General features: G+C 37.2%; 1 protein-coding gene across 3 annotated transcripts in view; it reads left to right on the top strand.

Moving 5' to 3' along the window:
- MYO5A (myosin VA (heavy chain 12, myoxin)) overlaps positions 1 to 26,592 on the top strand; it is a 163,530-nt gene that overhangs the window by 120,905 nt on the left and 16,033 nt on the right. For 2 of the 3 annotated variants that reach the window (XM_006898239.1, XM_006898238.1), the window contains 6 exons: positions 3,559 to 3,659; positions 5,165 to 5,245; positions 7,035 to 7,233; positions 11,280 to 11,373; positions 16,235 to 16,381; positions 19,363 to 19,517. In XM_006898239.1, coding sequence (XP_006898301.1) covers positions 3,559 to 3,659; positions 5,165 to 5,245; positions 7,035 to 7,233; positions 11,280 to 11,373; positions 16,235 to 16,381; positions 19,363 to 19,517 — 777 coding nt within the window. The remainder of the gene's footprint in view (positions 1 to 3,558; positions 3,660 to 5,164; positions 5,246 to 7,034; positions 7,234 to 11,279; positions 11,374 to 16,234; positions 16,382 to 19,362; positions 19,518 to 26,592) is intronic. The other variant, XM_006898237.1, reaches the window with a different exon arrangement.

Genomic DNA, 26,592 nt, shown 5'->3' with positions numbered 1-26,592 from the left:
CCAAGGATCATTCCAGCTTCACCTTCTCCAGGACAAACCTGTTTGTTCTCCTAGAAGTCCATGGTATGTTCAATACTCTTCTCCAGCACCACAGCTCAAAGGCATCAATTCTCTTTCTATCATCCCTATTCATTGTCCATCTCTCTGATGCAAAGCAATGTAATTGCAAAGATGCACCTTAGTCTCCAGCCTGACTTCATTGCTCTTCAGTAATCTTGAGAGGTCCCTCACAGCCGACTTTCCCAATGCAATTTGTCTCTTGATTTCCTGGCTGCTATTATCAAGAGTGTTGAATGTGGAGTCAAGTAAACTAAAACTGTTAACTATCTCAATCTCTATCTCAGCATCCATACTGATGCTGCCAATTGGCCCAGTGGTGAGAATCTTTGTTTTCTTGATGTTGAGCTTCAATCCATATTGAAGACTGCAGTCCTTGACCTTCTGCAGCAAGTGCTTCAGGTCCTCCTCAGTTTCAGCAAGCAGGGTTGTGTCATCTGCATAACGCAGGTTGTTGATGACTCTTCCACCAATCCTGATGCCACATTCCTCCTCGTACAGCCTAGCATCTTGGATGATCTGTTCTGCTTACAGATTGAAAATATATGGAGACAGAATACATTCCTGACGGACCCCCTTCTTGATTTTGAACCATGTAGTGTCTCCTTGCTCTATTCTGATGACTGTCTCTTGGTCCAAGTATAGGTTTCGCATTAGCACAATCAAATGTTCTGGGATTTCCTTTCTTCTCAGAGTCAGCCACAGCTTGTTGTGATCCACAGTGTCAAAAGCCTTTGCATAGTCAATGAAACACAGATAGACATTCTTCTGGTATTCTTTGCTTTCTGCCAAGATCCATCTAACATTAGCTATAATATCCCTAGTACCACGACCTGCACATCTGGCAGTTTCTCTGTTGACATATTGTTCCTAACGTTTTTGGATAATTTTCAGCAGAATCTTGCTTGCATGTGATATTAACGATATTGTTCAATAATTTCCGCACTCTGTTGGGTCACCTTTCTTTGGAATGGGAACAAATATCGATCATTTCTAGTCAGTCAGCCAGCTGGCTGTCCTCCAGATTTCTTGGCACAACTTAGTAAGCACATCCAGGGCAGTGTCTGTTTGTTGAAATATGTCAATTGGTATGCCATCAACTCCTGGAGCCTTGTTTTTTTGCCAATTTCTTCAGAGCAATTTGAACTTCCTCCTTCATCACCATAGGCTCTTGCTCATATGTTATTTCATGAAATTCTTCTGTGTCAGCCAATTCCTTCTGATACAGTGACTCTGTGTATTCCTTCCATCTTCTCTTGATACTTCCTGGATCATTTAACATCCTACCCAAAGTATCCTTAAGTACTGCTTCCCGTGGTTTGAATTTGTTTTTCAGCTCCTTCAGCTTAAGAAACGCTGAATGAGTTTGGCCCTTTGGATTTTCTAACTCCAGCTGTCTGCACATTTCATTTTAGTATCCTGCTTTGTCGTCCCTGGCTGCCTTTTGAAATTTTCTGTTCAGCTCTTTGATTTCTTGGTTTCTTCCTTTAGCTTTGGCTTCTCGGCGCTCTAATGCAGTACCCAGAGTCTCATCTGACATCCGTCTTGGTCTTTTCTTCTTTTTCAGCTTTTGTAATGATCTTTTGCATTCTTCATGGACGATTTTCTTGTTATCCTCCCAGAGGTCATTTGTTCTTCGGCTTATTGGTGCTTAAGGCCTCAAACCTGTTCCTGAGATGGTTTTTAGATTCGAGTGGGACAGACTTAAGATCAAATTTTGGTTCCTGTGGACTTGATTTAATTTTCCTCAACTTCAGCTTGAACTTGCATATGAGTAGTTGGTGGTCTGTCCCATAATCAACACCCGGCCTGGTTTAGCTAAATAAATGTTATATGTGGTGGTTGTGAGAGTTTAAAAAAAACAGTCATTCAGTATAATACAAGATTTGTTGATAGCTCATAAAAGATTTTACTTAGCCTTCTCAGTTGATACACTTATAAATTCACCAAAGAAAAGCATTAGAGAAAAGTAGTATCTTTTTTCTTTTTTTCTGTAGAATGTTTCTTGTAAAGATTAACATTCAAAAGCAAGCATTTATATTCCTTTCTAGACTGCTAGTTGGCATCAAAGTTCTCTTGGTATGAGTCTTTAAGATTATGGCATTTAAAATATATTCTTTTAAGCCTGCTGCGTTATGAAGCTTGACTTTAGTGCAAGCATTGACTAAATGATAGCACATATATTATTTTGAAAAACAGAATAGGATTTTTAAATGTAATATTCTTTAAAGGCTGTAAAGCACTGATTCTTATTGTCCTTTCTTGCCTTTGTTTAGGAGATATAAAGAGTAGCTGAGTAGAAGCAAAATTTTGAAATTACATTTGTTATCAGACAGATTAGACTAAAAGGATGAAGTAAAAATAATAGCAGAAAAGTCAATTATACAAAATCATTAGTAATTTTGACCTACCAGATGTTTAATTCAAAAGCTTATTTACCATGCTATACTGTACAAAGGGGGGGGGGAAAGAGTTGAATAACAGCAGATGGTAGATCTTTATATATCCTAACTTTTCCATTTATCTGCCTAAATATGTGAGGAAAATTTAATTTTTAATTTGGCTGCAATGTGGTATCTAAACATTGGTTTGTTTGTATATTCTAAGTTTTTAATAGAAAAATTAACTATGTCAAAATTTGACTGTTTCATTGGAATGTTTGTTTCATTTTAACTGGTTAGTAAGTAGTGGAAAGAATAGCTGTGTGTTTTACATTAATTAGATGTTCAGTTTCTTACCTGGTTATTTTTCTAATGCATAAATCTTTATATAAAGTTAGGTCGTTGTTTATTTAACATAATCTATGGCATAGGCAGTCAGTAAGTGATTTTTATTTACCAGGCAATAGTACTCTAGAATCTTAATAACTTTGTCATTATGAATTAGATGTCAGGAGAAGGAACCAAATTCTTCTTTCTCACCTGAGCCACCCGCACTCTTTTCTACAAATACATAGGACTGAGGTTGATAGTAGGCAGAGGATGGATTACATGTTGTTCGGTGCTTTTGAGTCAGTTATACACAGCAGATATGCAAATACATATACATCATATACATCGTATACATCATATAAGTATACGTATACATATACATATACGTATACATAGCAGATCTGCTCCATAATTTTCAAAGCAGTGACATTTCTAAAGTAGATCACTAGGGACCTCTGACTGTGTTTAAACTGCAAGCTTTTCAGTTAGTAGCATAGTGCTTAACTGTTTGCACCACTTATGGACTCAATAAATCACCCTCTATTTTGGAAGAATGAAATGTATGTGGCCAAAGCTTCTAAGTCGAATCTGTTTAAAAAATTTAAATATCTTTTAATTTTCTAGAAGACCATATGATACACATTGTATAAGGAACACACTATTGTTTTGCAGTAAAATTCCAGAGTATACAAATTGAAATATAAAGCTAAACACTGATACTCTGACAGCATTTCTGAACTTTGGAGAACTAAGTCAAATCTAATGTGGAAATGTGTCATTTCCCCTTCAGAATACAATGACAGATTCCACAATCCTCTTGGAAGATGTACAGAAAATGAAAGATAAAGGAGAAATAGCACAAGCATATATTGGTTTGAAAGAAACAAACAGGTAAGTTGAATCCTTTTTTACTAATTTTGCTTTAGTCCTCTTGGTTTTTAGTCTTCAAATCATTCTTTTTCAGAATCATTGTTTTGTTGGACATCAACTGAAAATTTCTAGTAGAGTCCCAGTTAAAATCTCATTTACAATATAAAGTAATTATTCATAATAAAAGATGACAGGAAAGTATTCTCTGAATCAAGACTTTTTTTTTTTTTAATATGTAGGACTTACTTTTTAAGAGGCTGCCTTAGGAAGAACACCAGTTTCTTACTGGTGGATGTCTTGCACAAAAAGTCTTCATTTGTTTTTCAAAATGGTTACTTAGAAACTTTTTGAAGGCCAGCTGCAGCTTAAGTTTTTAATAATTGAAGTTTTGTGTAAAGAGAGACCTGATACAGGCCATGGTTTTTGCAATCACTTGTTATGCATCAGAGAGTTGGACAATGACTATAGGGAGGATAGAAGGAGAATTGACACCTTTGAGCTGTGGTGCTGGAGAAGAGTATTGAATGTACCATGGACTGCCAAGAAAACAAATAGATTCATCCTAGAGAGGGTTAAACTAGGCTGCTCCTTGGAGGCAAGGATTCTGGGGCTTCGCCTGACATACTTTGACATGTTGTAAGGAGAGACAGGTCTTTGGAGAGGGACATCATGCTGGGCAGAGTGGAGGGACAGCGCAGGAGGGGAAGACCCTCTATGAGGTGGATTGATTCAGTGACTGGGGTAATCGGGATGGGTGTGTCAGAGGCAATGAGATTGGCACACGATAGAGCGGGGTTTAGGGCTGTTGTACATCGGGTCACTACGAGTCGTAAACGACTCGACAGAACATAACAATAACAACAACTACAGTATACATAGTCATATTTCTAATAGAAAAGTAATTTCTCCTGGTCTTACAATTAATTTTTTAATTGCCAAAATTTTTTAAGTCACTTCACAAAAGCTGAGAACTTTGAAATTACTCTTATTTAAGTTATAACTTAATCCAATAGAATTTTAAAAAATATGTTAAAATGGGAAGCCAGATATATATTTTTTAAGCTAAACCTAGCTCCTAATCAGAAGATTTGAAACTTTGTCAGAAGTAGCTTGTGGAGATTGTCACATGAAGAGAATGGCTGAAGGTTTACTATCAATGTCTGTCTGTCATGATTAATCCCTCATACATTACGTGGTAAAGTTCTTCTGATGAATGATTAAAATATTAAAAACAGAACCTCTTTCTCACTTATTTCTTATTTTTCAAGAAAAGTAACTCTGGATCCTAGATTATTTTACCTTGTTTCCTACCCATTTTGTGTATCATACTATTGAATGCTCATTAAAAAAAAAAAAAACGAACCAAAAGTAATTTTGTGGTATTGTCTGAAAGTCATTTGTAATTAATAGAAGCAGTTCTTTCCACAATATACTATTAAATTGCTGTATGTAGCTCTTGACCATCACCATCTCATTACCATCCGTATCCTTTTGTGTTTTGCATTGTTGGTCCTTTTGCATGGAAGATCATCTGCTATGGATTGCCATGAGTTGAATGAGGATGGAGAGCTGTGGCTGGTTTATGAAGGGTTAAAACAAGCCAACAGGTTATATTTGTCTCCTCCAAGATGGGATGTTATTAACTTGTTGTTTTCCTTACTAACAGTGGCTTCCTAACTTTAACACCTGTATCTTTTATGTGTTACTTGTCTTCTTGGGTAAATTAATTTCCATAAACCAAAACATTCAGCCACACACCTTTAAAAAACTTTCTCTACTAAATTAAATGTCATTAAAGTTAAAACTAGTTGATGATGGATACTTCCTATAAGTGAACTACACTTTCTAGAGTTCTCCTCAGGCATAAAATGTGTGCATCTCTTTCTCCCTCTAGGAGTTAGAAGAAAGACAGTAATAGTACGACTAAGACCCAAATGTTGTTCAGGCAGAGATTTCTTGATGATAGGAGGTCATTAGGTAGGTAAAGAAAGGCCAGGATATAAAAGTTCTGGGCAGGTCAGTGAGAGGGAGGCAGGTAGGAGAGAAGACAGAAGGGGGCTGCAGGACCAGGCAGATGGAGAGTGAGCGGGGTCCCACCCAGGGTAGGTGCTGAGAGGCAGCATTCCACGCCAACACCACTACCACCCCACCCCTGTGGGCTCCTCAGTGCAGAAGGGGATACTGCAGTGCTGTGTCCATCCCAGGACTAACTGGGGCACCTGATGATGAACGACAGTAGGGCAGGGCCTGGGGGAAACAGACACCCGTGCTCTCACTCTCACGTAATGCTGATTTCTAATAACAACCTGATGTTTGAAACCCATCCATGTCTATAAAGGAGGAATGGGTTGAATTCTTTAAATTAAACACAAATATGTTTAGAAGAAAGCATATAAGATCAAAACAGCAATACTCCTCTAAACACTTATGTTTTCTAGTGACCTTTGTATCTTAAGTCTTATAAAACTATATATAAGCAGTTAAATTTTAAAAATGCTTAATATTCTGTTCTGTTTGTTCAAGGGGCTTCTGCTTATTCTGCTTTATTCTCATCATAAAATATTGTCATTAACTTCAGTGTGTTATGGTTTCAACTTTATTGAAATTTTGTAATCACTGAAGTATTTGTCTGCTGTTAATATGCTTGCAATGGCTTCACTAAGTTTTGCCAAGCAGTTGGCTGAATTAGAATAAAAGAATGTCTTTTCTTTCTTAATGCAGGGTTAGCACCTTAATGTAACTTTGTATTTGAAAAAGGGATTCATGTAGAAATGAGAGTGAATGGGAGAACACCATGCTCTAGTCCTCTCATCCCAAAGCCCAGGCATCTAAGTGGGCCAGCTGGCCGTTATGTTTGCTTAGATAAGCAGTGAGACTTTGTTGATCTACTGATACTCTAGAACAAGATTCTCAAAGCTATTTCTCTTCATATAAACTTAGTAATAACTAAGTTTATGGGAAAAGAAATGAAAAATTTTAAGATATCTAAGTGTGTATATAAACACACACAAACTAGAGTTGAGTAAACTGATAGATATTTCAAAATAGTCCCCCAAAGTTGAATATAAAATTGGGACCCTGGTTCCACTCTCTCCCTGAAATTAGCAATCCTGACATTCTTATTAATTATCATTTCAATGAACATTTCAGAGGAGCTAAACTCTGTTTTGTAGAGCCTTTGAGTACTTTATAGCAGTTTCCACAATTAAGAAAGACACAAAGATGAAGGGATTCATTACTATTTCTGACCTTTGAGTTTCTTGACTTTAATCAAGTCAGAAGATAAGAGGATGCTAAAGGGTATCTGCTTTTCTTACCTTGACAAGTGAACAGAACACCTTGTACCCACGGGACAGGGTGTCATCTCCTCTTCCTACCTGTGTGGCTTCTCCACAGGCTCCTGGAATCCCAGCTCCAGTCACAGAAGAGGAGCCATGAGAATGAGGCCGAGGCCCTCCGAGGGGAGATCCAGAGCCTGAAGGAGGAGAACAACCGGCAACAACAGCTGCTGGCTCAGAACCTGCAGCTGCCCCCAGAGGCCCGCATCGAGGCCAGCCTGCAGCACGAGATCACCCGGCTGACCAACGAAAACTTGGTGAGGAGATGGAGAGGGTCCTGGCAGAGCCAGTGCCGGCCTTAATGTCTTAGTTCTTTAAAAATTAAACATATTTTCCCCTTGCTGGGAAAAAGTCACCACCCCACACTTATTTCCTGCATACACAAAAAGACAGAGTCAGGAAAATATTAATACTGGTAGAAATTAAAAAAGGCATATGTTCTTGAGAGTGTGAGCATTCTCAGACCTAACTTGAAGGGTCTGAAGGATAGCCAGCCAAGTGCTGAGTTTTTACTCTCCTAGAAAAGAGTCTGTCCCAAGATCTCAGCTGCAGGTTATCTGCCATTCCAAGACATGTGTAATGTGATTACCATGACAGAGAATGAGGAAAGGCTCCACCAGAAATATCCCACCAGCTAGCATGTGGAGGCCATGAACAATCAGGAGTAGAGAGTAGAGCCGAGGTCAAGAAAGGTGTTTGGGAGAAACAACAGGAGCTCTCTCCAGGACAGCGAAAAGGGTCATCAGGATTACGTTTAAACATTTTATGTTCTTTGTAATAGAATTTAAGTTATTTAGTGAAGTAAGGAGATTCATTAAGTCCAAGATTTTTTCTTTATTTCATTTTTTCTCTTTCTGTTACTTTGATAGAAAGTATTTTTTCTCTTAGTCATCACTTTATTGAAATATATAGTTTTTATTTACTTTAACTTAAGACTTAAATATTTTTATTATACTGTTGAAATTTTGTAATTCTACATTTCTATAAAAAATATCGTCTTATCAGTCTAGTTTTCAGAAAAACTTTAGGACTAGTATTGTGGTTTACATCATTTAAAAAAAGCCACAAACTAAGGATAATTAAGATAAAATAGTTTGAATTTTCTCTGAAGATTTAATGGTCTAAAAAATAGGTCCATTACACCTTTAGTGATCATTTACATTATATATCGTTTTCTGCCACCTTTTGCTTAACCAGCTTTAATACCAGTTGGAAGCAGAACCTAAAAGTATTCTTTCCATTGTCTGTTCTGTAGACAGTTTTCCATGTGAGGTCCCACGTGGAGGTGGGCGTGTTGGGACAGTTTGGGGCAGTATTCACACTCTTTCCAAAGGCTAGAATATCACCAGTTTGTGGAGGAAATTCTTTTGAATCTATACTATTTTTGAAGTGTTTTGTTACTCTTGACTTTATTATTGCTTAGACTAACAATGCTTTGATGACTAAGAATTGGTAACAATACTAAATCATATAATGATGATTGATTGGCATATAAACTCTATGCTTAAAATGATTATTCTAAAACACAAGGTGAAACCGTGAAATAAAGATGCTTCTAGGTGGCTGGAACCAACCCCTATTTCCCCTATTTTGTAGTTAGATCTTCAAAATTTGTTTACTAATTTGATAGGAATTTCCATTGCATCTTTGTTTGCTCAGTTAGTAATTTGCCTCGCACTTAATACTAAAATAATCTCCAAATTCCAAACTATAGTTAATGAATTTGCCTATATTGAGAGAGAAAGTTATGATCTAACAACTTCTGCCATTACATTAACTATAGATTAGGGGAAATGGATTAAAATTTAATTATATAAGTGAAATTATACACTTTCGAAAAATCATGATGGTTTCTCAGTCTTAATTCTGTGTATTTCCTTAGAAAACACTAAGAAGGCTATTAAAGCAGCAGTGAGCCTGACTTCAGATATTCTTGGAAGAATCTCATATCCCCTCCCCACCTACCTCCTATCACAAACAGAAAAAATGGCTTTTCTCCAGTGAGCATGCCTCACAGGCTTCCCCCGTGCTGCCTTTGAGTGGAGGAGGATGTGCTGCTTCTCACCAGCCTTTCCACCTTCAAGCGAGAGTGGGAACATAGCCACTATTATAACTTTCACTTTCTGTACCTTCTCCACTCTTTGCTACTGTTGACAGGGAAGAAGTGCAGCAACTGTGTGAACAAGCTGGTGTGAAGGAGGCTAGGGAGGAAAGGCAGAAGGCCTGAGGGTGAAACAACAGCCTGTCAACAGGGGCGCTTTGGGCCTAGCCCATTACTTTTTTTATTCTTGATATCATGCAAAATAATCAGCAAATATGGATTAGAATTCTCCATATTAGAAAGAGGCTGCTCTAGTTGTGCAGTCCAAGTGGTGCTGCTTACTCAAAGGTGGTGCCTCTGGCAGTTCAAATCCACTCACTGCTCCTTGGGAGAAAGATGGGTAACCTCCTCCCATGTGATTTATAACCTTTGAAAACTTACTCAAGGGGCATCTATGAGTGTTTCAGACTCAACAGCAGTGAGAGTAGACTAGAAACATAAGAAGGCAATGGCAGGTAATAAATCATTGCCTTTTGAGTACATAGTTTCATTTTTGTGTGTGTTTTAAAATATTCTAAATTGATTTTGCTGAGAAATAATAGCATCCCCCTCGAAGATTCAGAGAAAAACATATATCCATTATGCCTGTTTTTTCAGTATTTTGAGGAATTATATGCAGATGACCCCAAGAAGTATCAGTCATATCGGATTTCACTTTACAAACGGATGATTGTATGTAAACCTGCAGTGCTTTTCCGTTGTCTTTCTCCCTTCTAGACTCTCTACCTGAAGAGCACACTGGCTGCCTGTCCCTTCCCAGGAAGTCTTTTCAAAAACTTTCACACACCCTCTTTCTCCCCACAGCTTTCTTTTAGCCAGTAATGTCACCTCTCTCAGTGTCCTGTGTCCACGGTCTTGTTGGTTTGTAATTAACACTAGGCTTACAGTGTGATGGAAGCAAAATGTGACTCAGAATCTGAAATCCAGGAATCCCAGCTGAATTCTTGAGGTGTTAATAACTCTGCCTTTTGGGTATTCCTTTTGGCCTAGCATCTAAAGCCGAAAGCCTTGTCTATAAACTAGTGAATGGATAAATACTTGTGCTTTTCACATACTTTTTCTTATCCACAACTTGAATATCAGCCACAAATACTTGTGATTCCTTTACCATCTAATCTTTTTTTTTCTCTGAACTGTTATAATTCACTGTCATATTACTTATTGACTCTCTTTAAACTTTTGTCAGTTATTTGAGAGAATTCTTGATTAAATGGAAAGCTGTTGATAATCTAAATAATTTTTGGTTTTATATTTATACCTCTCATGAATGTACTGCTTTTTGTTTTCTCTTTTTTGTGTAAAGTATTCAGAATTAATCACTTTTTCCTTTCTGGAAACAAAAAATTATGTCACCCAATGCTATGGGTATATTATGCTGCCCACTAGTGAGAACTTAACCACTTTGGTCCAGTGTCAGCAGACTGCTCTTTATCCTATTCTATGTGGTTTAATTAAACTTGGGTTTTAATACCTCAATTTTATGAGCTTTTAAGTTGAGGATCCCTTGTGGCTCATTGTATTAAGTATTAGACTGCTAACCAAAAGGTCAGTGATCTGAATCCATCAGCCACCCCGTGGCAGAAAGATGAGACATTCTACTTCCATAAAGGTTTACAGCCTTGGAAGCCCTGTCGGGCAGTTCTGTTCTGTCCTGTAGGATCAATCTTGGAGTCAGAATCAACTCAATGTCAGTGGGTGGGTTTTTCACTTAGGTTATAGGAATAATTTGAACATATCCAAAGGCTGGGCTTCATGAAGTCATTTGCTTCACAAACTGAATGTTAGTCAAAACTCCATACCAAAAGGCAGTCATCCTTAAAACTTTCCATGAAATGTTTGGTGTATTCATCATTCATTTCTGTTTATTCACTTTTTAGATTACATTTCACAAGAATAACAATAAATTTTGCAAACATTTTGTTGGTTTTTCAATATGGAGTCTACTTGAAAACACTCCATAGTCAGCTTGCTGTCCATCATGCTGTAAAGGACTTGACTGTGTCATGTACTTAAATATTTGGCTTTTATTGTAGCTGCATTTCCCATGCCTGCCAGGTGGTGTCTCCACCAGTGAGCTTGTCTGGAGCTTTTATGTAAAACTAACTGCTTTTTAAATTTTTTTATTTTATGTCTGTTTTACCTCATTGTATTTTAAAAAGCCTATTTTGATCTTTTTACTTTATTTTTAATTTTGATGTTTAGGATTTGATGGAACAACTTGAGAAACAGGATAAAACTGTACGGAAGCTGAAAAAGCAACTGAAAGTATTTGCCAAAAAAATTGGTGAACTAGAAGGTATTTACATATATTTTTATGACTATTGCTAAATCTTGGTTTCATGTTGCTACATGAATTGTCTTATTTGCTAGTAAATATTAGGATAGTAACAGAAATGACTAGGCAAATGCAGATGTACTATTGCTTTTATAATCATAATACTTTACCAGGGAAGAGAATGCAGTTATTCATTCAACAAATATTGAATGATTATTTTTTCTATGGCAGGGACCTTGCAAAGCAGTTCAGTATATTATATGGATTATGATAATGCATATGGGGCCCAAACTTCTTTGTTTCAAATCCTGGCTCTGTCACATTCTACCAGTTGCTTTCCTGTCAACTTCAATTCATGGCAACACCATGTGTGACATAGTAGAACTTGGCACCAGAGTCTTTTCAAGGACTGATTTCTCAGAAGTAGATTGCCAGGCCTTTTTTCTCAGTCACATCTGGGTAGACTCAAACCCAAACCTCCCACCTTTCAATTAGCAGTCAATTGTACTAATCATTTGCAACACCCAGGGACTTTATGCCACTATTCACATCAAACTCTCTGCTTGAGTTTTTCTGTCTTTTAAGTGGAAATGATAATAGGCATGGTTTGTAAGGATTAAAGGAGTTAATATGTGCAATACGTTTGGAATAGTGCCTGCCACATAAATATGCTAGATGCAGCTTAACGCTTATATTCCTGCTATTATTAGTATTAATCCACTGCTGTGGAATTGAGTCTGACTCAGAGTGATCATCTATCAGGTTTCAGAGGCTATAAATCTTTACAGGAGAAGATAGCCCATCTTTCCACCAAGAGGTGCCTGGGGGAGTTAAACTACTGACCTTTTGTTTAGCAGTCTGACACAGTACCGCACCACACAATATTATTAGTATTGAAACTCAATACTCCGTATTATCAATATTCAAACTCAAAATTCATATCTGACCTTCCAGCAGGTTTTTGGAAATTATAGATCACTTGGTAGAGATTGCCCATCTTTGTCCTGTGGAATTGCCATCACATTCGTATGACAGAGAAGCACCTTTGAGTCAGCCATGTAACTCCTCCTGGAGTAAGCTACCAGAGTTCCCTGGATTATTTGTATTAATTATGTTTAAATAAATATTGTAGAGTCTATCACCTTAAAGAACTTACAGTTTAATGCTTGATCTTCTCTTGGTTAAGTCTTGTTCATCCTGCGAGGCTCACGTTATGTCAGGAGCAGCTTTTTCTAATTATCCAGATAGACCTTGTGACTGCTTTCCATGCACTAATAGGCTCCCGTCTTTGGTGGTTTTTTCTATGCCGTAATTTTGTTTCTGTTTGAATTATTGATTTCCTCAACATATTCTGAATGTTCTAAGCATAAGGATCATGTTTTATTTCCCCTGGCTTTTGCGGCACCTAAAAGTGTATGACCTATCATAAAATGTTTGTTGAGTGAATAAATAGGAATTTTAGAAATATTTAGAACAATGACAACATGGATGTTTACTTTGAACAGGATAATACTCCCTTGAATGTATAAATTCTTAAATGTTTGTTTAGAAAATCCAATAACCTTAGAATCAGATTTTTAAAAGATCCTTGAAGTGTTAAACAACTCATGTATTGCATCTCTGCTCTTTAAAATTTTGGAATCTCTAAGTCATAGTTACACGCACACAGGCTGGCTGAAGCATCTATTGCAGAACTTGCAAATCTTTATTCAAAGAACATTTCTTCACTTAAAACTAAACATATCATGAAAACCTAGTGTGACAGCAAAGTAGTTGCTTGTGAGAAAATGATTGTTAGGATATTGTGAGATTATTCTTGTAAACTTCTTGTGTTCCTTTGTCATACTTTAATACAGATAGATAAATGGGAAAGCCATTCATTGTTTTAAATGTTTAGTTGGCTTTCTTTTATATGTATGTTTTAATTAAAGTTAGAATACTGCAAGGTGTTAGGAATTTTAAATAATAGTCAGAATTCTAATTGCATCAGTTAAACTTGCTTCCAGGCATGTTCTTAAATCTAAAAGTAGTGTTTGAGAAGGTAGTTCATAGATGAAACAAAAAGGCTTAATAGCACCTACACAGAGTTATATTGTGAATTCAATGATACCTGACTAGAAATAAAACAGGATAGAGTTATGTGATTTGGACACTGACCATGCAATATCCCTGCCCTCCATCTGCCGCATAGTAGAAAATCAAAGTGCCCAACTCTGAGCATTTCTCTTCTAGCCTCTGCATCCCCTTATGCATCAAATACTGCCAAATTTGTAGAGTAGCCAAATTTTCTTTTAAAATGTTATAGCATACTTACTTGAATTTTTCTGATTCAAAATAGGTCTCTTGCCTCTTCCTGTGGGTCACTCTTAATTAAAAAGACGTTTTTTAGAAATCAGCCAAACTGGAGTTCTGTTTAACACCAACATATATCACTTTTAGCAGAAACTACATAGTTAAATGTAGAGTGTTTCAAAATCTGATCTCCTTTTCCCTGCATTTTCATCTAGGAGTGGGTATTGCTTCTTAATTTTTATAAAACCATAAAATTCAGAACAAAAGAATTCTAAAATCCTTTCATTATTTTATAGGAGGATAAGGCCCAGAGACTGAGTGACTTCTACTAAAGGTCTCTCAGTTAAATATTGGCTGAACTGTGGCTTCCAAGCCTCAGCCTAATGCTCTCTGCTTTATTATATTTTTTACATAATCTCCCTACCATGTTTCCATATTTTTAGACAAATAACATGCACACTATATAACCATTGTTGTTCTTTGTTGTAGTTTATCCCACATCCCAAACTCTGCAACCCCCTCAAGTTAATCTCCTGTGGATGTATTTGTTATTTATGCATGTTGTGTATGTGGACACATTACATGGGAAAGTATGGTACTTAAAGGAATTTATCTGTCTCAATTAAATCTAAGGTCAAAATTTCCCTCTTAGTGAGAGAGGAAAATTAGACAGAAAAGAATTTAGTAATTTTATCCCATGTTCTTTTCCAGGAAAAAAAAGCTTCACAAATATTTTCCCCTCCAGTATAAAGAATCTAGAAAATGGAAATAGACCTTGCTCCGGTATCTCTTTCAGAAGGCTGGCTGCCTGAGTCGAATAGTGCATTATACAGAATGACTTACGGTTCCTTTAGTCTTTGAAAACTGGAGTAGTGCTCTGGCTTATCTCCTTCAGGCTTTTTGTTTTCCTGATGCTAAGTAAGGGTTGACATTTTGTTTCAATTAGTAGATTATTTTACTAAATAATCAAGACTATGTTGAGCTATTTAATCTGTGAGTTTTTGTAAAGACAAAAATCTCTTAGAATACAAAGATAGAAACATTTTAATGAAAAGATGAAAAATTTTGTCTCTGACATTTTTGTTCACAACCAAAAATATCCTAGTTAAAGGTTTTTCTGGAAGGAAAGTAAAGCTTTCTTTTGAATCATGAAGCTTCTTAGTAAAAATACCATGTTTTATCAGTTCTAAGGTGCAGAATTTTTCACATTCTTAACATCTATAAAATTAGGATGTATCTTAAAATTTTAGGTATGCCTAAATTGGAAGAGTCTTCCTTTTTAGGGTTCTATATAATGATTTTGTTCATATTCTATAATGATCTCGTAATGAGTGGCATATAGTGACATCAGTTAAAATGAGAGCATTTTCTTCAAGTCACATGGAGTCCAAATAGCATTCATCATGAACAACATAAATCTTTCTTCTTAGAATTGTTTCTGTGGCTTAAAGTAACTAGAAACAGTTGAATTGGATCTAATTAGTCTGATTTTACATGCGACTGTAGGTCCATAAGCTGTGGAGATCACTTTGTACTGTTTCACAAGGACTCCTGGTATTGTATTTTACAAACTTTGTGAATAATTTGTATAAAACTAACCACTTGGAGAAGGACATCATTCTTGGGAGGGTGGAAGGACAGCACAGGAGGGGAGGGCCCTCTATGATGTGGATTGATTTAGTGACTGGGATAATCGCAAGCTTGCAACTCCTAGTGACCCTATGTACAACAGCCCTAAACTCTGCTCTATCCTGTGCCAATCGCACTGTCTCTGACTCTCCCATCCCAATTATCGCCTTTTTCTTTGAAAAAAAGATTTAAAAATTTACTAGCATATACCCTTCCATAAACATCATGATAACTCAGATTCCTTTGCTGTCCCTTGCATTTTCCATTTAATACTCAATTTTGGGAGGAAGTGGAGACTTTTTTTTTTAACAGGATAAATTGACTCACTGACTGTAACAATGGGTTTCAGGATATTAAAAATGAAAAGAATACATTTTCACATCACCTGCTGTGGAGAAGCACTGTTCTTCCACCTGCCTTGATGTGGTTTGGTCCAGTTGCAGTTACAGATTTAAAGTTAATGTCCTTTTTTCTCAGTGCTTCTCCCCACTGCCACCCCAGTGACTAGATTTGTGGAGATTAAAAAAAGAGAAGAAACCTTTTATACTCTTGCTACTTCTTTGTAGAATGTTGGGGTTTTCCTTCTGTTAATTAAACATCTTAATGTCTTTAGAAATTTCTGGTCATTTCTAACCACTAGTTAGCCAAAAGGTTAAAATACATATTTTGGGACATTTAAGTCTTTATATAAGTTAAAGGGTGATTATTATCCTTGAAAGTTTTTAATCAGGTAAGACCCTTTGATGTTGATAATAGTAAAGATCTCATAGCTGTAATAGCTGGCAGAGAGACATTACCATATAAATTGGCCATCTGTCTACCATATATTTTTTTTAAATGCAGGAACAAGTAAGGTGATGATAAATTTCTGTTGTTATAGACTTTAACTTATAGGAGTATGGAACTCTCTCATCTTGTCTACCTGGAAAACATTTTCTTCCCCTTTCTGTTTCCTATGAAGTGGGCCAGATGGAGAACATATCCCCAGGGCAGATTATTGATGAGCCCATCCGTCCAGTCAACATTCCCAGGAAAGAAAAGGATTTCCAAGGAATGCTGGAGTACAAGAAGGAAGATGAGCAAAAACTTGTTAAGAATCTGATTCTAGGCAAGTATTTTCTGCACAGGATGAAAGTTTGGAAAGTTAACAGGGAGAAAGACTAGTGACCAATTTTTGAAATATCTCACAGTGGAGTTTTGTGTAGTCCTCGTTCCATACTGTGTTGTTGTGCTGCATCAGTGTCCTAGCCACCTCGGGCCTTATCAGACAAGCTGCAGGGATAGTGCCTTGGACCTGTTAGGGACTAAATTTTGTTCCCTCAAAATAAGTGTTGTTAATCCTAACCTCTATGTCTATGGTTATAACCCCTTTTGCCTCTGTTATGTTAATGAGTCAGGGTTGGTGTGGAATGTGTTTTGAGTCAATTTCTTTTGAGATATAAAAGAATCTAAAGAAGCAGTAACCCAGCAAAAATGGGCAATGGAAGCAAAGCCAAAAGAAGGTCTCCAAGGAGTCTGTAAACAAACTAAGATAAAAAGACCTTCCTCTAATGCTGGTATTCTGAATTTGGTCTTCTATCCTAAACTGTGAGAAAATAGATTTATGTTTGTTAAAACCATCCACTTTTGGTATTTCTATTATAGCAATACTAGGTAACCTAGACAAGCCCACTCTTATGGATCTTCTGATGCCAGACCTGGTTAGAATTTCCTGGAGAGTTTTAACAAGTATATATATATATATATGTCTTATATTCCAGGTCAGTTAAGTCAAAACCTCTGTGGGAAAAATCTGGTCCAGTATAGCATTTTCACAAACCTCTCAAAATATTCTTAAGTGTAGCCATGGTAGAACACTGCTGTTTTCGATTATGTCTCTAATATGTCCAAGAACACAATTTAATAAAAAAGAGGAAACAAATACATTAAGAAAAATATTCTAGCAGTAGAAGAGAAGGACTGACAAATGATAAGAGCAAAGGTGGTGTTTCAGAGCCACCTATGACCTTTAATATTGGACATGAACCCACTCATTAATTGTGCAAGAGGTCCTATGCAAAGGGGGGGAGAGAGAGAGAGGTGATTAGGGGGTACGCACAACCCAAAAGTTATGATCTGAAAAAGCTGAATACCTCTCCTATCAAGTGGTGTATAGTTTTCTTCCCTTCAGATAGTATGGTGACAGCAATGTGATTGGCCCCAGATTTAGTGCCCATACAGTTCACATGGCAATAAATATACTGTATATAGATGCTGAGACAAGTTTCAATGTGATTTTTATTTTGCAAAAATTTAAAAGCTGCTGGTTTTTAAGTGCTAGACTTCGCAGAGATTCATCTTACAACACATGTTCACTGAGCTCCTACCATATGCCAGGCATTTTCCAAGTAGTGAGTACCAAAGTCAAGTCTCTATTTTCACAGAGCTCATATTCTAGGAGCTCTGGTGTCCTTAGTGTGGTATGCTGCTAACCCAATGGCCACATGTCTCTGATGCCTCAAACCCACCAGCCAGGAGAAAGATGGGCAGTCTCCTCTGGTTAAGACTTAGAACCTCGGCAACCCAGTGATGGCATACTCAGCGGCAGTGAGGTGAATTTTGTTGTTTTGTTTTATTTCCGTATATTCTAGGGAGGGAAAAAAGGGAAGAAAAAAACACCTCAAATAAGTAATGAGAGTAAAAAAAGTATAAAGAGTGAAGGCAAGCATACTGGTTTATATAAAATTATCAGGAAAGGAGCTTTAGATAACACGGCCTTTGGAGAGAAACCAAAGGAAATGAAGTAAGTCATGCTGATATCTGAGGGAAGAACATTCAAGGGGGGGAAAAGAGGGGGCACTAAGTTCAAGGCCTTGAGGTGAGAGCATGTCTGATTTGTACAGACAACAACAAAAAGACCTGTTTGGCTGGAGTGGAGTGAGCAGAGACTGAGGGTAATGAGAACAGGGCCTGATCACAGTGGTAAGGATTTAGATTTTAATCTGAAAGGGTTGAGATGATGATTGTGATGAGAAACTGCTTAAAAGCTTTTTAGAACAGGGGTGACATTGTCTGACCTACATTTTCTTAAAGAATTACTCTGGTTGTTATGTGGTAAAATATATGAGCAATACAGGAGGGGGGAGAAAAAAAGAAAAGAAATATAGGAGGGAGATGATGATGATGGCCTAAACTGCTTATTGTTGTTGTTGTTGTTTTGTGCCATCGAGTCACTTGCGACTCATAGTGACCCAATGTACAACAGCCCTAAACCCTGCTTTATCCTGTGCCAACCTTACTATCTCTGACACACCTACCCCCATTACCTCAGTCACTGAATCAATCTACCTCATAGAGGGCCTTCCTCTCCTGTGCTGTCCCTCGACCCTCCCAAGCATGACTTCCCTCTCTAAGAACTGGTCCCTACTTGCAACAGTCCCAAAGTATTTCAGACGAAGCTTCAGAATCCTTGCCTCCAAAGAGCAGCCTGGTCTCACCCTCTCCAGAACAAACCTGTTTGTTGTTCTTCTAGAAGTTCATGGTATATTCAATACTCTTCTCCAGCGCCACAACTCAAAGACATCAGTTCTCCTTCTATCGTCCCTACTCATTCATTGCCTATTACTGTTGGTAAAAAGTAAATGGATTCTGTATATATTTTGTAGAGGAAGCCAACAGGATTTGTTGCTAGATTACATACAGGCTATGTAAAAGAATCCATACTAATGGCAGATTTATAGCCTGTGAAATGGGAACACTGAAGCTGTTTGTGTAGTGAGGAAAGCTACAGGAAAGCAAGTTCCATATGGAATCAGGAATTTGCTTTTGTATAGGCGCAGTTCAGTGTGTCTAAATAGAAATGTCAAGAAGGCAGCTAATGTGTGAGACTGGAGTTGAAGGGGCATAGAGCAGGAGATAGACATAAGATTCATAAGTTCCCAGCCTCAAGTATTTCTCTACTTAATACATTGTTAAAATACTTTTTCTGTGTGACCTACTTATCCTAAGTAATTGAACTCTTACATGATAGCTGTATTTTCATATCTCTCAAAGCATTCCTTATGAAGACTTTCAATGTCACATAAGATTATTTCCACCCCCCTCCCCCAGAACTGAAGCCGCGTGGGGTAGCAGTCAATTTGATTCCAGGATTACCGGCCTACATCCTTTTTATGTGTGTCCGACATGCTGACTACCTAAATGATGACCAGAAAGTAAGGTCATTGTTAACATCAACAATTAACAGCATCAAGAAAGTACTGAAGGTCAGTTCATGTTAAACAAAATTTTTATTGTGAATGTTGATGATTATGGAATCTGTGCAGATGTGATTTTTCTAATATATTCCATTGCTGCCTGTAATTACCTTTCAGTGCAATTTATGATCAGGGTAAACATAAATAAAATTTAGTGTGGCATGAATACCTACAATTAGTAAAGCAGATTATTTCTTTAGAAAATAAATAGCCTGCTTTTGAGTTTTATTTGAAACTGAATTAAAAAAATATTTAGTGAAGTTCTTCTAAACATTATGTTGTTGTACTTACAGTAGTGGTTAAGTTCAGTAACACATGGCTCATTCATAAACTTTGTTTATATAAAAAAAGATGTCTGATATACAGAGTTTTTTTTCCTTCCAACTTTTCTTCCTATTTCTCTAGCTTACCCCCAAATTTTTCTTGTTACCTAAGTTGCCTGGTTCCACATGAAAAGCAAAGTCTAAAAACAAGTCAAAATCAGAAAGGAAAGATTTGAGTAAGACAGCAAGATTATATAACAGAGCCAAAAACCCACATAATCATTGAGTCAGATTGCATAATCCCCCTCCTGACTGCAGAAAAGCAAATCAACATTCTATTTTATTTTAACGTGACTAGTTCTGTGAAGAGGTAAGGTAATGTTCTCTAAGTTCTGTGCTTTCTGGTTATCGAACTTAATGAGAACTTTGAAGATGGAAAGAAATGGCTTGTGAATATGCCCACTAGACTGTCCCCCCACCCCCCGCAACATTGTTAGTGAATTTTTGACAAATGCTACTTCTCAGTCATCCCTGTTGTGCAGATACTCTATGTATTTGCATTTTACAGAGGCTGCTAAAGCATATTTCTGAGGATTTATCATTAAAAATTGATGGATGTCTCCCACATAGACCTTGTTGATTTTCATGACTAATTCCATGTAAACAAGTTTCATGACTTTTTCTTTTTCTTTTTTAGATTTTATTTTAATAATTTTAATGAACATTTACAGAGATTTTGTATTTCCATTCATTCATTGTTGCACCCTTCTCCCTGCCCAGTCCTCCCCTCACACCCTCCCCCACCCCAGTTCGCTCCTCTTGCTGAAAAATAAAAGAAAAATTCCTTCTTTGATATACAATCAGGTCTTACAGAAAAAGTAAGACTCAGTCATAGTTTTGTTCCTCTGATCTTATTTGACAAGGACGTCTGTCTAGTTTGACTAATTACTGGGCTTTATTACTTAAAGACTTAAAAATGTTTTGAGTGCTAGAATTTTAACACCTTTTTGACACCATTTAAAATGCACATTTGTCTCCAGTCCCTGCTTTGAGTTGGCTGTAGTTGTGTCTTGCATGGATCTTTTGACTTTGTTGTTAGGTGCTCTCTAGTGTACTGCAACCCGTAGCCACCCTTTGAACAACAAATCTGAACCTTGTCCTGTTCACTGACATCCTCTCATCTCTGATACACTTGAGCCCATTGCTAATGGTCACTGTGTTGATTGTCTTGTTGAGGGTCTTCCTCTCTTTTGCTAACCCTCCAACTTACCAAGCATGATCTTTTTCTAAGGATTGGCCCCTAACAGCATCTCCAAAGTATGAAACCAAATTTCACCATCCTTCCCTCTAAGAAGCATTCTGGTTGTACTTTCTCCAAGACAGACTCTTAAAAAAACCAGCATAACTAGTATAAAATATATGGAGAAAAATCCATATTTTTAAATATCACAAATAATTTTTATTTCTTGAATCAAATATGCAAATAATTTTTAATTATTCTTAATAGTTTTCCTTCTGAAAGAAGTACAAAAGTGAAATTGATTCATTGTTTAATTTTGACCAAACACAGTTTGTTTATTATAAAAAAGTAATATTTTGGCAAACTTTATCAAATAATTTCTATTTCTTGAATCAAATATGCAAATAATTTTTAATTGTTCTTAATAGTTTTCCTTCTGAAAGAAGTACAAAAGTAAAATTGATTCATTGTTTAATTTTGACCAAACACAGTTTGTTTATTATAAAAAAGTACTATTTTGGCGAACTTTATTTGATGATGTCTTCCAAATATACGTTACTGATTTTCATTGTATTGATGCAGTATTACAGAAGACTTCTTCAGAGTAAATATTCAGTTAAAAAATTTCCTAAATTGCCAAAATAGTAAGTGAGCTGGGAATCTTTTTTTTTTGTTGTCTTGTTATGCTTCTCAAATCAATGAAAATACAAAACCAGCATTCTTCCTACCTCACTCCAACAGATAAACAATATATATTGCGTGTCAGTTAACTCCTACAAAATTGCTGTGAAATGGAATATTTTACCCCTGTTCTACAGTGAAAGAATTTAAAACTCAAATAAGTACTTTTCTCAGGCTAAACCCCTAAGGAAGAACAGAACTAGGATTTATGTCCATGTCTGTTCAACTCCAGGGTTGATTGAACTGATACAACTCCCATTTTTTTTCTGGGCATCATTTCTTCATTTCTCCAACATTGTAGAGTTTTGAAATAACATGTAAAAATATCATAGCGTGAGACTCTACACAAAATACATGCCAATTCCCCGTGACTATAGCAGCTTCGTATTAAAATAATCCAATCCAAGCATATTAAATAAAAACTGATCTCTACAGGACATGGTACACATCATACTTTTCAACAATGTAGCCTGTCTCAGTAATTTCATTTTAACTAACGAAAGTTGCTAAGCTGGAAAAATCAGATGGAAGAAAATAAAAAGCCTTCATGATTTCAACATTGCTCCATACCTGCCAGTCTGTTGTAATTTTGGGCCAGGGCTTTAACTATAGTGGGCAAAATATCTTTTCAGAGGTTCTGTATTTAGCTTCTTCAAGCCCTTGGAGAAATGAGTTGATTTCATAATTTGAAGTAATTTAGAATATCTCATTTTTAAAGATGAAAGATGTCATACTTAGTGCCTGCTGTTGTTGTTGTTGTTGTCGTTGTCAAGTGCCGTCGAGTTGCAGGCAACTTGTAACGACCCTATGCAGGAGAGTCCTCGACGCTTGTGTGTCTTTCATCTTCTCTCCAGGTTCGTAGGGTTTCCGGAGGCAAGCTATTGCAGAAGTGGATGCCACTCTTCCTTCCAAGCTTGTTTTAATCGAGGAGCTCCACCCCACTCTCTGTCTATATGAGGTGACCAACCTCAGTGTCACCGTGTTCAGCCTCACAGCAACCACAAGTGACCACTGTATTGCAACTTGTACACCAGGGCTATAGGACTTAGAAGAATGTCTGAAGAAAAACAATGAAAGACAGGCCTGAGGCTGTGGATTAAAAGTCACCCACCTTCTGTCCACTGGACTAGCTGATCTCTCTCTCTATGTTGATGTTATTGTTCTTAAGTGCCGTCGAGTCACAGGCGACTCATGGCGACCGTATGAAGGAGAGTCCTCAATGCTTGGTCCTCTCTCCAGGTTCATAGGGTTTCCGGAGGCAAGCTATTACGGAAGTGGATGCCACTCTTCCTTCCAAGCTTAGTGACCATGCTGATAGAAATAATATTTGTAGGATTAATTAGTGTAAGTGTATTTTAGAAGAGGCTGGAGTCCACTAATGAACAAGACTTCTGGAATGTAGTATTCTTAGATTCTAACCAACTTTATTTGGTAATTTTTCTTGGTTTTCTTACATAAAATAGTTTATTATAACTTTTTTCAAAGGAGATATATATATATATATATATACACACACATATGTATATATTTTTTTACAGCATATTCTTTCCATTTAATTTTCCCCCATTCATTCATTGTTGCACATTTTCCTCCCTGCCCACCCCTCCCCCCAGTTCACGTTTCTCTTTGAAAAGAAAAAAAAAAATCCTTTCATTGTTATACAATCCTCCCCCTGCCCCAAGTCCATAGTCCACTTTACATGCATTTATTTTTCTAGAATCTTGTCTTGAAAAAAATACTTAATCATTTATTCCTTTTAAACAGTTCTCTCAGGAGCGAACTTGTGGGGGGGGCGGCGCTAGGCGGGGAGAGAAGTGCAGCAATGAATGAATGGAAATCCAAAATCTCTGTAAATGTTCATTAAAATTATTAAAATTAAAAAAAACAAACCCTGTTCTCTCCCTCATCTGTTTCAATGCAGCATACATTATTTATCCCCTCTTTTCTTAGGCTCCCTCTAACCCCGATGTCAGTCCCGTTTTACAACAATGGCACTATGCATTATTTGTCCTTTTGTGATTGAGATATTTCACTCAGCATAATGTCCTCCAGGGTCACCCATTTTGTACAATATTTCGTGAGTTCCTTGTTTTTCAGTGCAGCATAGTATTCTATTGTGTGAATATAACAGAGCTTCTCTATCCATTCGTTGGTTGATGGGAACTTGGGTTGTTTCTAACTCTTTGCTTTTGTGACCAAAGCAGCAACAAACATGAGTGTGCAATAGGGTAATTCTTTAATATAGGTGTAATTACAAGGTCCTTAAGTGGTTCTCAGAATTCAGACTTGTCTAGACATCAGTCTCTCTGGTGCCTTAGTATCCTCTCTGCCATAGGCCATCCAGTACTGATGATTTTCTTTGTCTGCTGACCCTAAGGCCTTTTTCTAGGAAGAACTAAAACACAAATTTTTACTGACATCTTTATTTCAGTTATGAGTTTCTGTTTATTGGATTGTCATATTTATTTACTTTCTGTCAATTCTTTGAAAATTGGAAGAATGTATTGTTTGGTCTGTCAAATATTTAGCTATTGGTAAAGAAAATCAGGTTGTTAATGAAATCAAAATACTGCTGAAGATCATTGAAAAATGGCTAGAACAGTACATAGAAAGGGAACTGCCAGAAGTTCAAGCAGGATTGAGAAGAGGCCGTGACACCAGGGATATCATTGCTGATGTCAGATGGATCCTAGTTAAGTAAGGAATACTAGAAGAATGTCTATTTGTGCTTTATTGACTATGCAAAGAGTTTTGACTGTGAGGATCATGACAAGTTTTGGCTGACATTGAAAATAATGGGAATCCCAGAGCACTTGATTGTGCTTAGGCAGAATCTATACCAGACTAGGAGACTGTTGTCTAAACAGAGCAGGGAAAGAGTGTGTGATTTAAAATTGAGAAGGGATTGTGTCAGGGTTTTACTTTCTCCATACCTATTCAGTCTGTATGCTGAAAAAATTATCTGAGAAGCTGGACTCTATGACAAGGAGTGTGGCCTCAGGATTGGAGGAAGATTCATCAATAACCTACGTTATGCAGATGACACACTCTTGCTTGCTGAAAGTGAAGAGGACTTGAAGCACTTGTTGCAGAAGATTAAGGAATACAGCCTTTGGTATGAATTGCATCTAATGTCAAGAAAACAAATATTCTTACCACTGGCCCCATAAGCAGCATCATGATGGATAGAGAGGAGAGTGAAACTATCAGATCTTGCTTGGATCCACAATTAACATCCTTATTACGAGCAGTCAGGAAATAAGGAGATGCATTACACTGGGAAAATCTGCAGTTAAAGGACCTCTTCAAATTATTGAGGTGTAATTATGTCAGTTTGAGGACTAAAGTGAGTCTGATTCAGGCTGTGGTCTTTCCAGTTACTTGCTATGCGTCTAAGAGCTGGACAGTGAATGAGGATGAAAGAAAAAGAATTGACGCCTTTGAGCTGTGGTGTTAGAGAAGAGCACTGAACATCCCATGAGTGGCCAAGAGAATGAACAGATATGTCTTAGAGAGGGTGCAACCAGAGTACATTTTGGAGACAGGAATGATGAGGCTTCACCTTACATACTTTGGGTATGTTGTTAGGAAGGGCTATTCCTTAAGAGAAGGGCGTGGTGCTCGGAAGGGTGGAGGACCCTCAGCCAGGTGGATTGATATGGTGACTGCTGCAGTGAGCTCTTGTGTGTCTGAAAGTATGAAGATGGCACAGGATAGAACAGGGTTCAGATCTTTTGTTCATAGGGTTGCTGTGAGTTGTTCTCAACTCAATTGCATTTAACAACAACAATAACAACAAAGAATAGCAGAACCAAAACTAAGTAATCTTGTCTCAGCTAAAAGAAAAAAAATTAGATTTTCGATCTCTAAGATTAGAATCTCTAAGATTAGAATTAGAATCTCTCTATATCAAAGAGAGATTTTTTTCTTTTGCTTTTCAAAGAGAGGAGCGAACTGGGGTGGGGGGTGGGGGGCAGGGTTGGGCAGGGAGAAAAATGCAGCAATTAATGAATGGAAATCCAAAACCTCTGTAAATGTTCAATAAAATTATTAAAATAAAATCTAAAAAAAGAATTAGAATCTCTAAAATGAAAAGAATTACAAAGATTCTAAGAAAAGAAAATTTTAAGAGCTTTGTTTCATTTTGCTATAAAATGGTAACTTATTTGTAATTTAGAAATCTTATTGAGAAATCTATCTTTCCCTGTCATATATCTTGTTCATAGTGCACTGTGATTACAAAGACAGGAGAAAAGAAAAAACCAATATGGATGTCAGAAAAGACTCTGAAAATTGCACTAGAGTTTGGTTTTTGTTTTGGGTTTTTTTTTTACTTTTTTTATTAATTTCAATAAACATTTATAGAAATTTTGGATTTCCATTCATTCATTGTTGCACTTCCCCCACCCACCCCCAGTTCGCTCTTCTTGAAAAGCAGAAGAAAAACTCCTTCATACTCCACTCTGCAACCCTCATTCCCAACTCTTAAGATAATGATAGAGATGCGCCATGGCTTCGGGAGCGGCGGCAGGTCATGCGGGGCTTGAGTCGCTCTAACCCCTCCCCCAGAAAGCCATCGCAGACGCTGAGTGCCTGCTCCGCGGTAACCAACCATGTGCGACCGAAAGGCGGTGATCAAAAATGCGGACATGTCGGAGGAGATGCAACAGGACTCGGTGGAGTGTGCGAACCAGGTGCTAGAGAAATACAACATCGAGAAGGACATTGTGGCCCACATCAAGAAGGAGTTTGACAAGAAGCACAACCCCACCTGGGACTGCATCATGGGGAGAAACTTAGGTAGTTATGTGACACATGAAACTAAGCACTTCATCTCCTTCTACCTGGGCCAAGTTGCCATTCTTCTGTTCAAATCTGATTAAAGCATGGACTGTGCCCA

The sequence above is a fragment of the Elephantulus edwardii genome, unplaced genomic scaffold, assembly GCF_000299155.1.
Source record: "Elephantulus edwardii isolate Elephantulus edwardi_28Jun2011 unplaced genomic scaffold, EleEdw1.0 scaffold00225, whole genome shotgun sequence".
In the NCBI taxonomy this organism is placed as follows: domain Eukaryota; kingdom Metazoa; phylum Chordata; class Mammalia; order Macroscelidea; family Macroscelididae; genus Elephantulus; species Elephantulus edwardii.
Note: the sequence above shows the minus strand (reverse complement) of the source record. Positions and strands in the feature narration are given on the sequence as shown.